This window comes from Colletotrichum orchidophilum (genome assembly GCF_001831195.1).
Source record: "Colletotrichum orchidophilum strain IMI 309357 chromosome Unknown Scaffold_12.1, whole genome shotgun sequence".
Classification (NCBI taxonomy): domain Eukaryota; kingdom Fungi; phylum Ascomycota; class Sordariomycetes; order Glomerellales; family Glomerellaceae; genus Colletotrichum; species Colletotrichum orchidophilum.
This window is the reverse complement of record NW_019172968.1, coordinates 466,605-479,929: the sequence shown is the minus strand read 5'-3', so window position 1 is coordinate 479,929 and position 13,325 is coordinate 466,605. Positions and strand designations below refer to the sequence as shown.

At 50.0% G+C, this 13,325-nt stretch overlaps 4 protein-coding genes across 4 annotated transcripts; 1 reads left to right on the top strand and 3 right to left on the bottom strand.

The window, feature by feature from the left end:
- Positions 1-209: 209 nt before the first annotated feature.
- CORC01_02273 (glycosyl hydrolase family 11) lies at positions 210-977 on the bottom strand (the record flags this gene model as incomplete). Its single annotated transcript, XM_022613924.1, has 2 exons — positions 210-545; positions 624-977. The coding sequence occupies 2 exons, from the start codon at positions 975-977 to the stop codon at positions 210-212; spliced, it is 690 nt and encodes a 229-aa protein (XP_022479718.1).
- Positions 978-2,716: 1,739 nt separating this feature from the next.
- Positions 2,717-4,016, top strand: CORC01_02272 (uncharacterized protein; the record flags this gene model as incomplete). The annotated part of the gene is made up of 4 exons (XM_022613923.1): positions 2,717-2,880; positions 3,054-3,114; positions 3,189-3,355; positions 3,410-4,016. 4 exons carry the CDS (start codon positions 2,717-2,719, stop codon positions 4,014-4,016), a joined length of 999 nt encoding a protein of 332 aa, XP_022479717.1.
- A 1,562-nt stretch (positions 4,017-5,578) lies between these two features.
- Positions 5,579-6,643, bottom strand: CORC01_02271 (uncharacterized protein; the record flags this gene model as incomplete). Its single annotated transcript, XM_022613922.1, has 1 exon — positions 5,579-6,643. The coding sequence occupies one exon, from the start codon at positions 6,641-6,643 to the stop codon at positions 5,579-5,581; it is 1,065 nt and encodes a 354-aa protein (XP_022479716.1).
- Positions 6,644-11,397: 4,754 nt separating this feature from the next.
- On the bottom strand, positions 11,398-12,075 carry CORC01_02270 (uncharacterized protein; the record flags this gene model as incomplete). The annotated part of the gene is made up of 2 exons (XM_022613921.1): positions 11,398-11,840; positions 11,895-12,075. 2 exons carry the CDS (start codon positions 12,073-12,075, stop codon positions 11,398-11,400), a joined length of 624 nt encoding a protein of 207 aa, XP_022479715.1.
- Between the last annotated feature and the right edge of the window lie 1,250 nt (positions 12,076-13,325).

Here is a 13,325-nt window from a genome sequence, read left to right as displayed (position 1 = left end):
ATCTGGTAAGGATTGACTTTGAAGAAACTCTGCCTTTTTAAACAGCCGCAAGGCCCGCCCTCCGCCTGAAGGCCATCTCAATTTCCTTGGTGATCGCCATGCGTCCGAATATCCCTGAAATTCCCACGTGCGCGAGTGCGCGCGCGCCTGGATCGAGCCCAGACCCTTGCCCCTTCCAAATATTGCCATATTCAAAAGCATTGTGCTGTTTACGCAGCAGTCTGGACCTTGATGCTGGCCGAGCCGGCGGACTTGTAGCCCTCGGTGGCGACAATCTGGTAGTCAAAGGTGGTACCGAGGGTCATACCGGCGGACTTCCAGGCATTGAAGAAGTTCTGGGTGGTGACGGTGCCGCCGACGCGCTTGCTCTCGCGGATGGCCCAGAACTGCTTGAAGGTCTTGGTGCCGTCGATGGAGGGGGCGTTGGTACGGGTGCTCTCGTACAGCTTGTAGACGGAACCGTCGCTGGTGACCTGGCCCTTGAGGGTACCCGCGCTGCCGGGGTTGTACTCGCCATGGTTCTCGACAATGTAGTACTCGATGAGCTGTGGGAGTGATTTGCATCAGCGACTTTCCTCCAACACACATGGATGCGCCCGACGTAACGGGTCGGAATCACTTACAGGGTTCTTGGTCCATCCGTAGACACTCAGGTAGCTGTTGCCGTTCTTGACGGGAGACCAAGTGCCAGAGTACTTGATGTTCCTGGCCGCACCAGTCTTCCAGCCCTTTCCAGCAACAAAGTTGCCGCCAGACTGCCACTGGATGCTGTATGCGCCAGCAGCACCGTTGGTGTAGGTGACGGGGGAGGCGCCGTCGGTCCAGAAGCTGTAGAAGTAGCCGTTGCTGGTTCCCTCGGAGGACGGGGTCGAGGCGCGCTTGATGAGGTCGGTCGTCATGGGCTTGTCGGTGGCGGGGGCGGCGAGGGCACCGACGACGGCCAGAGACGCCGTGAAAAGAGAAGTGAATGAAACCATATTGACAGGTAAGGCTGACGTTTTAGTAGATATATACAGCTAAAAATTCAAGAGAACGAATGTAGTGGTCGGAATATGAACAGAGAGTCCGGTGAGGCTGAGAGAAAGACAGAGAGAGAGAGAGGGTGAGGAGAGCATGATAGAATGGGCGTGGACGAACCTCGTCCTTTTCAATCTAATTCATTCTCAATAGTTTCTCTGGGTCCAGAGCAGGAACCGATGATGGAATGACAGGGGAAAACGGAGATTCAAGTGCCGTTTGCTATGGGTGTTTGCGCATCGGTTGCATGGGAACTGGGGTTTGTCTTCTGGATGGGACCGCCTTGCCCAGAATAAACTAACATTGACCCACGTGGGTAGCATTCTTGGGACCTGGTGAGATGTTGATTTCTTTGCACCTGAGCCAGTCGCGCGAGGCTTACGAGCTTTTCGGTATGGTGCCAAGGCGATTCACCATCCCTGGGGAATCTTTCCCAAACGGTCGACGAACGAACGGCCGTCATGGACCGAATAGGAGCTGTGGGGTTCCGCCAATGGACGTGTCGGGTTTAGATCAGGAGTCAGATTAAGTGGCCGCATCGTCGGGTGTAAATGAACCAGGCCGGGGCCAACGTTGCATGATCCTTGCTACACTCTCCGCAATGTACGCAAGGGGCATGCTCCGGCACTGCGGCCGAGAGGCGGTTCCTCTTTGAAAAAGTATTAGAGGCAAAGAGGCAGCTCGTCCGAGCCCCTATTACACTTTTACTAGTTGTTTAGCCGGCCATAACGGACCCCAGGACAGTATTTATCCAGAACAAATGACAGCTGAGATTATCCCGGAAGTCCATCTCAAAGTCGGACGGGATCTCGAACATCATGGTTAAAACAAGCTGTTAAGGTTCGGGATGAAGGCACTAGCAGCGGCCCGTGAAAGATTCAGCGGCACTTTGGGGGTCTTGCTGCGCAGCTGCTGACCTCGAGGTGGTAGTAGATCTTTTTACCCCGTCGTCTGAAGTCATCTAGTGCTTTCCGGAGAAGAGGAACGGGGGCTCCGAGTCTTAGTGTACTAGATTCACTGCATCATATACCCCTCGACTGGCTGCAAGATGCCATCGCGGAGGAAGCATAAATATCGAGGTTCGCTTCGCCGGCTTATATAGTCTCTTATGAAAGTACCAATTTTCCAGTGTCAGCGGGCACAAACTGCTGTTCAACCTTGCAATATTCTTGAAACTCAATTCCGGGCCAACCACGGGCGATATGCCGGTACTCTGATGAGATCAAATGCGTTGCACTGCTTTTGACGCCGGGTCTCTACGTTTGAGTTAGACGCTGCAGTGCGAACCTTTCTCGCTCTCTCTCCGACACTATCTTAGACGCACAGTAATTCTATGTGGTCTTGGGTAGTCCATCTCATATTCGTATAGCCTCCGGCTTAACTACACTGGTCCCTCCAGAAGGAACATCACGCCATGACGAACCGGGCGTGTCTAGTCTCTGCCGATCCCTGATCTACGCCACATTCCAACGTGCGACCGCTCTCGACCGGCCCTCCAACGCCTCGAATCTCTTCTGCCACGATGCCGATTCCCACGTAGCACAACGCTTGGTGGGATCAGGTGCTGTCCCCGGGCCACATCCCCAACCAATCGATCCTACGCAATCATCCAGCCGCTAGCCTAAGCAAAAACAGCGACGACAACACCAGCTCGCTCGTCTTTGCACTAGTGGATGGCAAGCGGGGGATCCTGACTTGCATGACGGGGCGCTCGGCCTGCATAACCCCCGCATTTCGGCGTGTCCAGACTTTCCCCCTTTCTACCAGATCTCAACCCCAGAAACGAAAGGGCACAAGACACCAGACGGCGTCAGTGCAGCCAGTGGCACCACCCTCCGCCCATTGGTCACCCGTTGTCGTCCTGTAAGTGAGGGTGGCTGCCATGCCTCAGCAGATCATATGTCGCACCCTTCGAAATGCGGGGTGCGTCGACCGCCGTGTGCTGAGGGTGAAGCCGTGGCAGCAGTGGCACAATTCAACGTCGCAGGCGGTGAGGAGTCGTGGTGCTAGTCTTCTCTTGACATGCCATCGGCCAGACCCGCCGTCGACGACGACGACGACGACGAAGACGACGTTTCCATAGTGGTGGCTGTCATCGTAACTCTACTGCTGACGACGAGATGATGCCGATGTTGTCTGTGGGGGGATTGCCACGGTCAAATTCCTGCAAGACGCACGCAAAGGCGCGTCTCAAAGAGACACTCACATCTGACCTGCTCGAGAAACTCCGCCGCTTCTGGTTCAAGCACCTCAATACCGATGAGTCCTATATCCTACCCCAGAGGAGCCAGATGGGGCGATGGTTCTACTCCGACGTTGATTTCGATGAGGCGTGCGTGTATGTAAACCTTCAAGTCACCTGCAAACCGATCTTGCTAATGCCGGATTACAGAAAAAGGTTCCGCCCCGTCACGGAGGCAATGAAGTCAGCCAAGATCACAGCCAGAGACATTCTCACAATTGTGAGGCCATTCACACCCCTGCAGTGGCTCAGCCTAGTCCTCCTCCTGGACCAAGTCCCGCGAAACATCTACCGGGGCCCAGAGTCGTCGACAGTCTTCAAGTTCTTCGACCCCGTCGCGCGTGAAATCGCACAGCACGCCATCAACGCCGGCGCAGCGACCCACAACAGGATCAAGTACCGCGTGGCCTACCGCATGTGGTTCTACCTGCCCTTTATGCACTCCGAGGACCTGGCACTGCACGACTTGGCCGTGGCGCAGTACCAGCAAATGAAGGCCGACTTTGAGAAGCTGATGGCGGATGACGGGACCGCGGGGAGCGACGATCAGCGCAAGTGCTGGGGTGTGTTGGCGGTGCAGAAGGAGGCGGCGAGGGACCTGCTGGAGACGAATTGCGACTTTGAGACAAAGCATCGGGACATAATTGTGCAATTTGGACGGTACCCGCACAGGAATATGGCTATGGGTAGAGAGTCCACCGCGCAGGAGAAGAAGTATCTCGAGACAGGTGGCGAGACTTTCGACGGTGCGAGGTAGCTGCCAGTCGTTTTTTTGTGTATAGTAAGGCAATATAGTAACAGGCTGTGATTCCATAACGACCGGGTTGGCGCTGGGAAGTATTTATTTTATAGGATGGCAGTAACATACTTGTCAACGCAATCCGTACATGTATCATGTGATACAAGGATCCCTTCCACATTTCATGTCATACAGTCTTCAACTCAAGGCAACAAGCTCAAATCTATAGCGGATCGCTTGAGAACTCTTGTTGTGAACCCTCAAGTCGTGTCTAATATCAAAGTAATTAGTACGCTGTATCTCTAACATCATATCGCTCTATAACATGCCGCTCATCCCTTCGTTGAGTATTTAAATCTATCTAATTATTGGTTCCTAATCAGCATGGGGGCCGTGCTAGATGTTTTCAGATAACGCAGTGATTCCGAAAAATAAACCATCGTGGCTTAGGGCTTCAAACCGATCATAAGGAAGTTGCGAAGCCTCAGTTCAAAGTTGCATTCGAGGCATTCGAGTTAGAGTATGCAACTGGTTGCGTTGGACTTACACCCAGTCCAAGTCAAAATTGGGCCTTGCTTATTATTGCTGGGTAGAACCTATCTTGTCAAAGACTCAAATCGTAAACTCAACTGGCTCTTTGCCGTGCTTAAATTTTCTTCAATATGATGAATCGCATCACTGACCACGTAGCCAGAATCTGGTAAGTTGCAAAAGTCGGAGCCTAGCCAAAGTCCGTACCACGTCAAGAATGAGAACGTCTTGTTGACAACGTCCGCAGTTTACATAAGCGCCAAGATTATCATCTTGCCCGGCATTGAAACCTGTTTTCACGCTTTCCTACAGTTTCAAGCGAATGAATCGTGGAGGATTCGACCAAGAATAGGGCTGGAAACACGGCAGGTCATACAGCTAGCACTTGCTATCCAACATCCGACCGTATTCCGCGCCTTGGAAGCTCAGCCAACCTGAGGAATTTATCTGACCTGGTTTGTACGACTCAGAAACCTAATTCCTCAAAATCGTCGCTTGAGTTTTGAGACTGAGGGGGCTTCACCTGATTTAGCTTCGTCACTCTGTGGTTTGAGTTCTTCTCCGCATGCAGTTGAATGTTCTCCCGTCACCCAATGCAAAGTCGAAAGTCTCTCTTGATTTGTTTTTTTTTAAACAACGGGATAAAAACGTCGCTTTCTTCGATTCGAGTAACTGATGTCTTGGCGACACATGCCTCATGTCAAGTTGATTTGACCCGAACTGCCCGAATGCCTCTTACCGCGTATCTCGTCCACGTCCGTGATCACTGGTTCAGACGAATCAAGACAATTTTACTCGCCTTACGAGCCAAAACTTTGTAATTCGGTCTCTTAATTTCGAACTTATTCTTAATATTAAATAATGTCTGTCATGCCGATAAGCTTTGGTGTGCGATATGGACTGGAGGTGAAGACTTTGGGCAAGGGATCTTGCATTTTATTCCACCTTAGATCTGGGAGACGTAGTATTGATAAGATTATTATTCTTAATGTGGAAAAATTCTCTAATAAACATATAACCTCTCGTTTTCTTTTCCTCTTTTAAGCGGATTACCCATTGTCCGTCACCAATGGCTTCTCACGTATTATTGATACGACCACTTTGTCTTCTTCTGTATTGACCTCCAAGTCGCCGTCCCTCGTCAGTTGTCTGCTTCTGGTACTCATTGGAGAGGTCCGCCCATCATAAATATAGTCTCTTTGAACTGCCCGCCACAATGGAGACAGCGATCCATTCGTCTGCTCTATGGCCGGAAGTGCCAACAGAACTCCGTTATTAACAGCCGTCGTGCGATTGTTGTTGTTGTTGTCGGCTAATTCGTTTGAAGGTATGCTCTCGGGGCCTCGACAGTCGCAGGCGCTCATCCGAGTGAACGACAAGAGTTTGTTGAGAACGATGAACTCGACTTTGAGCTTGACACTGTAGACAAACGGCTTGCACATAGTCTGAATCTCGAATTTGTCGTGGTATTCCAGAACGATTAGACCTGTGTCAAGTAGGAAGACGACGGCGAACAGTGACGCCAAGTGCCAAACCATGTTTGTGACGGCTTTCGGTTTGATCGCACTGAGAGGCTTGAGGCTCTTGTAGCCCTCGTAGAGAAAGAGGTATGCGATTATAGTCTCCTGAATGGTGAAGACGACCAGTTCGACTTTTTCGTATATCTTGAACGGCGCGGAATACTTCTTGGGAATCGCGTTGGCGAGAAAGAAGATGACCGTCTCTGGGATATGCATCGTAACGGCGTTGAATATGATCATTGTCAATATCAAGCGGATCGTTCGCTGGCTGTGTACAACAAGGTGCAATCGTGACCAGAGCACGATGGCCTGGCCTGTAACCATCGAGTACCAAGCAATCGGGATGATGATGCTCGAGGCGAATACCGCTTTCTTATAGTAGCCGAAGTATCGCAGGATAAAGGCGATCACGTTGATGTTGATTCCGGTATTCGACACGATCATGCTCCAGAAGTATCTCCCTCGCCGGCGCTTGAATGTCGTGAATATGGAGAAGAAGGTTTCGATGGTGTTGAAATATGCGGTCGCGGCGAACGCGATCATAACCATCGCCTGAGTCTGCGAGACCGAGATGGGTCCAGTCTCTCCGGCCATCTCTCAGACGAGGACTCCAACTCGATAAATCAACGGCGCCAGTAGTAGTTCGTACCCTGAGGAAGGCATTATGCGGGAAGAACACAACCGAGCGGCGGCGTCACCAAGACGGGACGGAAGATGCGATGGCACTGCTGATCCTCGCCACACTAGCAGTCGAAAGGATTCCCGTTGGTACTTAAGACGAGCATTAGTAGCACCTGCATGCTGTAGCGGTACAAAGTATGTGTCTTGAAGCCCAAGCGCCATCACGATAAGGTTTGGGAACCACCTGACGAGAAACCTTACACGATGAGCGAGTACGACCGATCCATGCTGAGAATGGAGGCAAAAATGATCGCAGAGCCAGTCAGAGTCTCGCTGCTGACTCGTTTGATGCTCTGGCTCTCTGGGGAGCGGCGGTGGCGGAGGCAAGTTGCGAGACTTGCGTACCGACAAGTAAACTGCGATGAACTCGGATGCCGGCGAAATCAAATTATACCGCGAGGTTGCATAAACTCTGTATGTTTTTTTTTAGGAAGGTCGAACCAGTTTGGTGCTAACCATTGGCTACCAAACGCATGGCCGGATAAATGTGATGCCTCGCGGCAGGAAATCGGCTGGGGAAGCATGTATAAGTGATTGGCTCTCGAGGGTTGACACTGCCGAAGACAGTATGTGGCTCGACGCCGGTCTCTGCAGTTTTCAGATGGCGAACGGGTTTTCCAGGGGCCCGGAATACCCCTCATTGCCAGCCGTTTTGAAGTGCGAGATTTCTTCTGCCCACTGATAAATTAATAATAAGAACAGGACTGTTCAGGGTCTGGCGTTTTGGTTTACCGATCTTTGCAACAATGTGTTCAGCTTGAGACAGCCAACTATCTCGGCAACCTATCTACGACTAGATAGACGTGAAGGAGAGCTATCCTTCTTCAGTAGTAGCTACATGTAAACATAGCTTCTTCGAGAAGCTCTGAGTAAGGTATTGTAAAGGGCTGTCTCGCGTAAGCGGGCAACGGCAGCAAACAGCACACCTACGTAAATGGGCTTCACGGCCCGACCCATAGTATTTTACCAAAAGGTAAGTGACTAAAAGCCCCGACTTCTGGTTGGTTGCACTTGAGTATTACGCGGCCAGGATATGGCACCGGTCTCATAACAGGCATGAAAGGGGCATCTATACTTGCTTGAAGGCTTGAGTCGAACCACCCCTAATCAGCCTACGGGAGTTGGATCTGGATGATCGCTTCAACTTGAGCTATGTGTTCATTAAAGATCACGACAAATGAAAGGCTAATTCTCGGCCTTTCTGTGATCGCTATATTCAATGGCAGTCTCCATATGGTAATGAGGTTATAAAGGTGTCGCACTTGTGTCCCCGCCCCAATCAGACAGTGAGTGACGCCGCAAAAGCCTCATCAGGTTGCGAAGTACACAGTATGGAGATACAAGGTATATTTTCACAATACTCCGTTTTCATACCATGTCAATAACTGCGGGGTAAATTATATCATACACTGTGACCACTAGCCTCAACAACTATACATTGAAGAAACAGTGCCCAGCTTGTATTTCTCGGAGATAACTCCCATATCTGACTTTTGAATCACTCCCGTGTAATTGATACAATCAACAAGAACACAATCTTGTTACCGAGAGCCAAAGACTTGCCTTTGCCTGAGTAATTCGAGAACCCGAAGTACTCCCACTCCCACGTAAAATCTGCGTCGATACTGTTACTCCCTTGATTCAAGGATATTCCCTGAATGCCACGTCTGGATTTATGTCACTGCCATAATAAGTTTACCTCCACATCAATTTTTGAAAGCTAGGGTTCGGTTTCGGGCTAAATTTCTGCCCCTTCATCTCTCAGTTATGGGCAGAAAGCTTTGGTCTCCCTCTGTGCTGGGCCATCATGAATCAGTAGCTGTTGACTCGGGAACAAAATTGAGCCGCGAGAGTGGGTATGCGTACCCCGCGAAGCGATTCAACGAAAAGACACCATTACGGCGATAAGGAAGTCGCATGCCTCTAGAAAGGATGAGGAAAAGCTGTGCGCTAATAATCAGTGGATTTTCGAGAAATACTGTCGCATGGAAAATGTTTGACGTCGAGATCGAGTCCACCCAACCCTCACTGATCAAATCACCATCGCAACATGGTTCTCTGATGACAACATGGCTCACCAAATCAGGTTGTGATGTGAGTTTAACAGTTTTCTTACTTCCAGATATTTGATATTGTAAGTCTTCTTCAATTTTCGATTTGTGTCTCCCAGAGTGCGCATTGAACTTTTCAACGACAGTAGCCTCTTCTTATCGACTCTATAACACTGAACTACGTAAAGACTGCTATCATTCTAAGCAAAAAAGGAACAAACTAGCCTTTCATGCTTCACACTGTCTTCGCCGCGCGTGGTGAAAGATACACTCTAAAATTGCCCAAATGAAACCAGCCTGTGTGAGAGGTGTTCGGATGTAAACAAAACTGAGCTTTACCCGTTTTGGAGAATTGAAAGACCTAGCTTAAACCCAGTTAGCTGAAGTAGTATGATAGAGCAGTGATAGTCCCCAGAGAGTTGAAAACATTTACTATCGATCCTCAATGAGCTTCTGAATAGAGGTTTCGCTCATCTTTCTCAAAGCATAGCTCATGCTAGCTTGAAAACTTGATGCGGAAAGAAATGAATAAGACTGAAAAATTCTGCTTGATTGTTAAATATCTCTGATAATGTTGAAGATTATATGCGTGGGATAACAAGACGTGACATGATCGTCCTCAAATCAAAATTCTTAGCAATTTCGCAGGAGCACAGTTGCAATATCCCTTGATGAAGCCCATACCATAAAATTTGACTTGGAGCAAACCTATGAGACAAATCGTATAGTCTGACATTCGCTCAAAATGAAAATGTATTTCAACTCACAAATATCTCATCTTGAGCAACTCTTCTCCGCAGCAATCGACTTGATCAATCTTTTCAGCCCATCTGACATTTCTTCAACTCCAAGGATAGGATTATCGCCCTTCGACCAAGGGCAGGAAAAGACCGGTCTCGGGCTCGCATGGCGTATCCTATCGCCGGAAATGCTCATGCTGTAATTGCTGGCCTGCAAGTGTTTCAAGGCTCCGGCAAAGACTTGGTCCATATTCGACTTGGACTCAGTCCATTTTTTGGGCTCTAGCACCTCTTTACACAGGTACACCATCTGCTTTTGGCTCTTGTTGACAGAATGCACGTAATCCGGGTTCTTTTCGGTGTCCACAGGGTGAAGAAGAGCCCGCGACGCCGCCTTATTAGGTGACTCGAGTGTGGTCCAGACCTGGAAACTGCACATGTGCGCACCTCATTCATGTAGTCGATTTTCTTGTTGTACATATCAATGTTCATGAAGCCACTTCATAGGTTCCAGTCCAAGAACGCCCCGTTCCAGATAAAACTCCAGATCATACCAGTCTCTTCGCTTTTCTGTTTTCTTTTTAAAAGGTTTATCGTTCATATCTTTCTTGAAGTAGAAGGGCACCGGGTGAACGCTGCGATTGTTGAATTACAACCCACTTTACACAAAGCTGAAATGTAACGGTATAACCCAGCAGCAGCAGCAGCAGCATCCACGAATCTTGTCGGGGTATCTATATGGGCAAGAGTACAATCCGCAAAAGCTTGGTGGTCTGGTAGCGCATCTTTATTGGCGTCAGAAGAACTGCGGTCGATCATCTTGACAGCAGTTCTGTCGGAGAAAGAGCGTGTTTGCGGGCCAGGACAGCCACGTGAAATCCATCTGCAAGCAATGCTTTCATTACTGATCTTCACAAATATTTAACTCATGTTACGTTAAAAGAAAATTTCCAATTGCATTTCATTGTCAGTCGTCAATCATTCGGCTAGATGCTTTCTGGGGCACGAGCTTACTCCGGCAACGGCGACTTTCTGGATTTAAGGTGTCATTGGTAGTGAGAAGTGTTTGCACCAATAGCAGGAGGCTTGGATGGGCGAATCAGTTTACACCATTTTGACGATGTTTACTCAGGCGTGTACAGTATTGCCTGTATCTCTGAAGAGGTATTCATGTCGGTTGCAGGCTGTGCGGAATTATCGGGCCAGCGAGCTCATCGAACTAGATTGTAATGATTATCACCCGAGGGAGGCGTAAAGCGCGTCAGCAATCATGCATTCAAGACATTGAACGTAAGAAATCGTTATATCTGAGTCTCGCGGACACCGTTCACCTGCTCTGTGTAAGATAGACTATTGGGCCGGACTCCCGGTTTGACAGACGCATCCTCCCGCCCCAAGTCCGAGCACAAGTTGCACAACCCTGTCGTTTGACAAGCAACGTCACTCGCTGGGCGAATCAAGGTCCGTGGGGGCACGTTTCGGTGCATACCTCTTTCCGGGTCTGTCTCAGACCATCTGATCTATCTCGGGCTCGTCGGCTACTTAAAGTTCACATCACGGTATATGTGTCCGTGGGAATCATAGTCCATTCGCTGTGGCGGGAAAACGTGCGCGGCAGATGATTTTTCACTGCATTAGAACAGCGTTCGTGCTGACTTGGCATCTGAAATAGCGTTGAATACTTGGTAAATGCATCCACTTGACGTCTCTCACATGGTTACAAGATCCCACATAGTCTATAAGCTTGATAAGTAACATGCAAGAAAACGCGACACAATCGTCACTAAGTATGATCAATGGCTTCAGAAAAGTCGATTGCAAGCTATTGGACTATCGCTATCGGCAAATGATCCGTCTAGATACGCGAATACCTCACCTAGTGGGTGTTGGTAACAGAGAAGCCCTTGATGGGGTAGTGGAAGTTGACGTGATGAACCTCAACCTTGCCAGTGGCAGGAATGTAGACAGACTTGTCGGCAGCTCTGCTCTTCTCCAAGCTGTCCCATCCTAGAGCCGCGACGAAGACCTTGCCCCCGCCGTCCACCTCTTCGGTAGAGAAACCACTGGCAAAGTCGTTGAAGCCATCCATACCGCGAACCTTCTCGAACTGAGCTCGCATGTCATCCTCGGACATGGTGGAGCCGCTGATGGTGATAGTCTCGGCAATAGGAGAGTCAATGGCGGCTCTGGGTGCGTACGGGACGAATTTAATGAAGTACGACTTGGTGGGGCCAGTCATGACTGTCTTAAACTGCTCCATCGCATTTGCGCACTCGGATGACGCGAAGAAGCTGTCGCGGGACTCCTTTGATTTCCAGCCTGTAGCGGATTAGAACGGTCCTGGTCGTACCGACAACCTGATTGTGAGCTTACCAGAAATAAGGTCGAGAAACTGCTCGTTCTCGGACCAAGGTCCCCATCGTGTGCGAAGGTAGCCGTCTTGAGTCTTCAGGGCAAGGAGATAAGTCTTGAGAGGTTCCTTCCAGTCCTCCTTGGTTCCCTTAACGGGAATGATCATGCGCTCAGTAACGCCTCCAGCTGGTGGTGCAGACATGTTGACAGTGGTTGGGTGAATTGGATTCAGGGAAAAGTTGAAATGTATTGTTAATCGTTGTGAGTAGTCTTTGTTGACTGTATAGATGTGATTGTTGTTGATGATGAGGCAAAGATATCTGCAGGTGGCGATTGGGGGTTAGTTATATACTACCCAACGTAGGCCCGTGTTCTTCAGAGATGTCTTTTAGTACCCATGATGTTATGTAGATGCATAAAGCTGGAGGCGCAGGTCCGAGAAGCATCTCACGGCACGACACTGCGGCCCGGCGGCTTTCGGTGGAGTACCACGTCCCATGTCTGTTTTGGGGGACTCCCGCGGCTGCCACCACGTCAGGCCATCCACGCCTAGTCCTTCGATGTGAAATGTTATGCTGACCGGAGTCAAAGTTGTGGCTGCAATGCTGTGGGGTTGCCAAATACGGCGATCTTCTGGAACGAAACACTGCTGTGCGTCCCCGAGCCGCGTTGTTGGCGCCATTGCGAACCCAGGGCCTCAGCTCTTCCGCGATGTTTCTAGTTGCGAGAAGGCGCTGTCAAAGAGGGCATGAGGATACCGAATAAGAGGTTTCGAGCATTTCTTCAAAACTTCAGACGAACTTGACAAGGGCAGTCACTTGCCTTATCGGGAGCGGGAGCGGAAGCTCTGCAGCTCGTATGAGACTAAGGCAAGTCATAACACAGATGGTGCAGCATGTGGCTATGACGTTGGCTGTGATGAAGAACCAAATAAGAATCGGCGATAGACTTCGCAAAGAGAAGATTGCCGTTTTGGGGTATCCGATGCTTTCGAAACCACGCCGCGGACAAAGCGGTTGTGAGGTGGGGGATCGACGAAGGACCTCCGCAAAGACCAAGTTTCATAAACATCGAGGGAGGAGGAACAGACATCTCCGCAGCCAAGGACTGAGGTTTTGATGATCCAATTGGTTGCTCGATTTGATATGGCCAACGCTCTCCGGCACTGCCATCCCGTCGCATTCTTGTTGATTCTGAGTCGCATTGGCACCTCACCGCAGGCAATGTTTCCTCTCAGTTCTCCATTGCTCCGTCTGTTCCGTTACGCCGTCAAACCTGCAACGCCGCTGGCCTAGTATACCACGAATGTTGGAAGTGATTGAAAATGAAACCTGAGACCCCGGCGGGCCGCGGGCAACGTGACGTCCCGTAGCTACCCCTCGATTGCCACGGCATTGATGCCGTTCCCCCCGATGGTCCCAGTCCGTCAATGACCCCGGTGACCATCGGAGA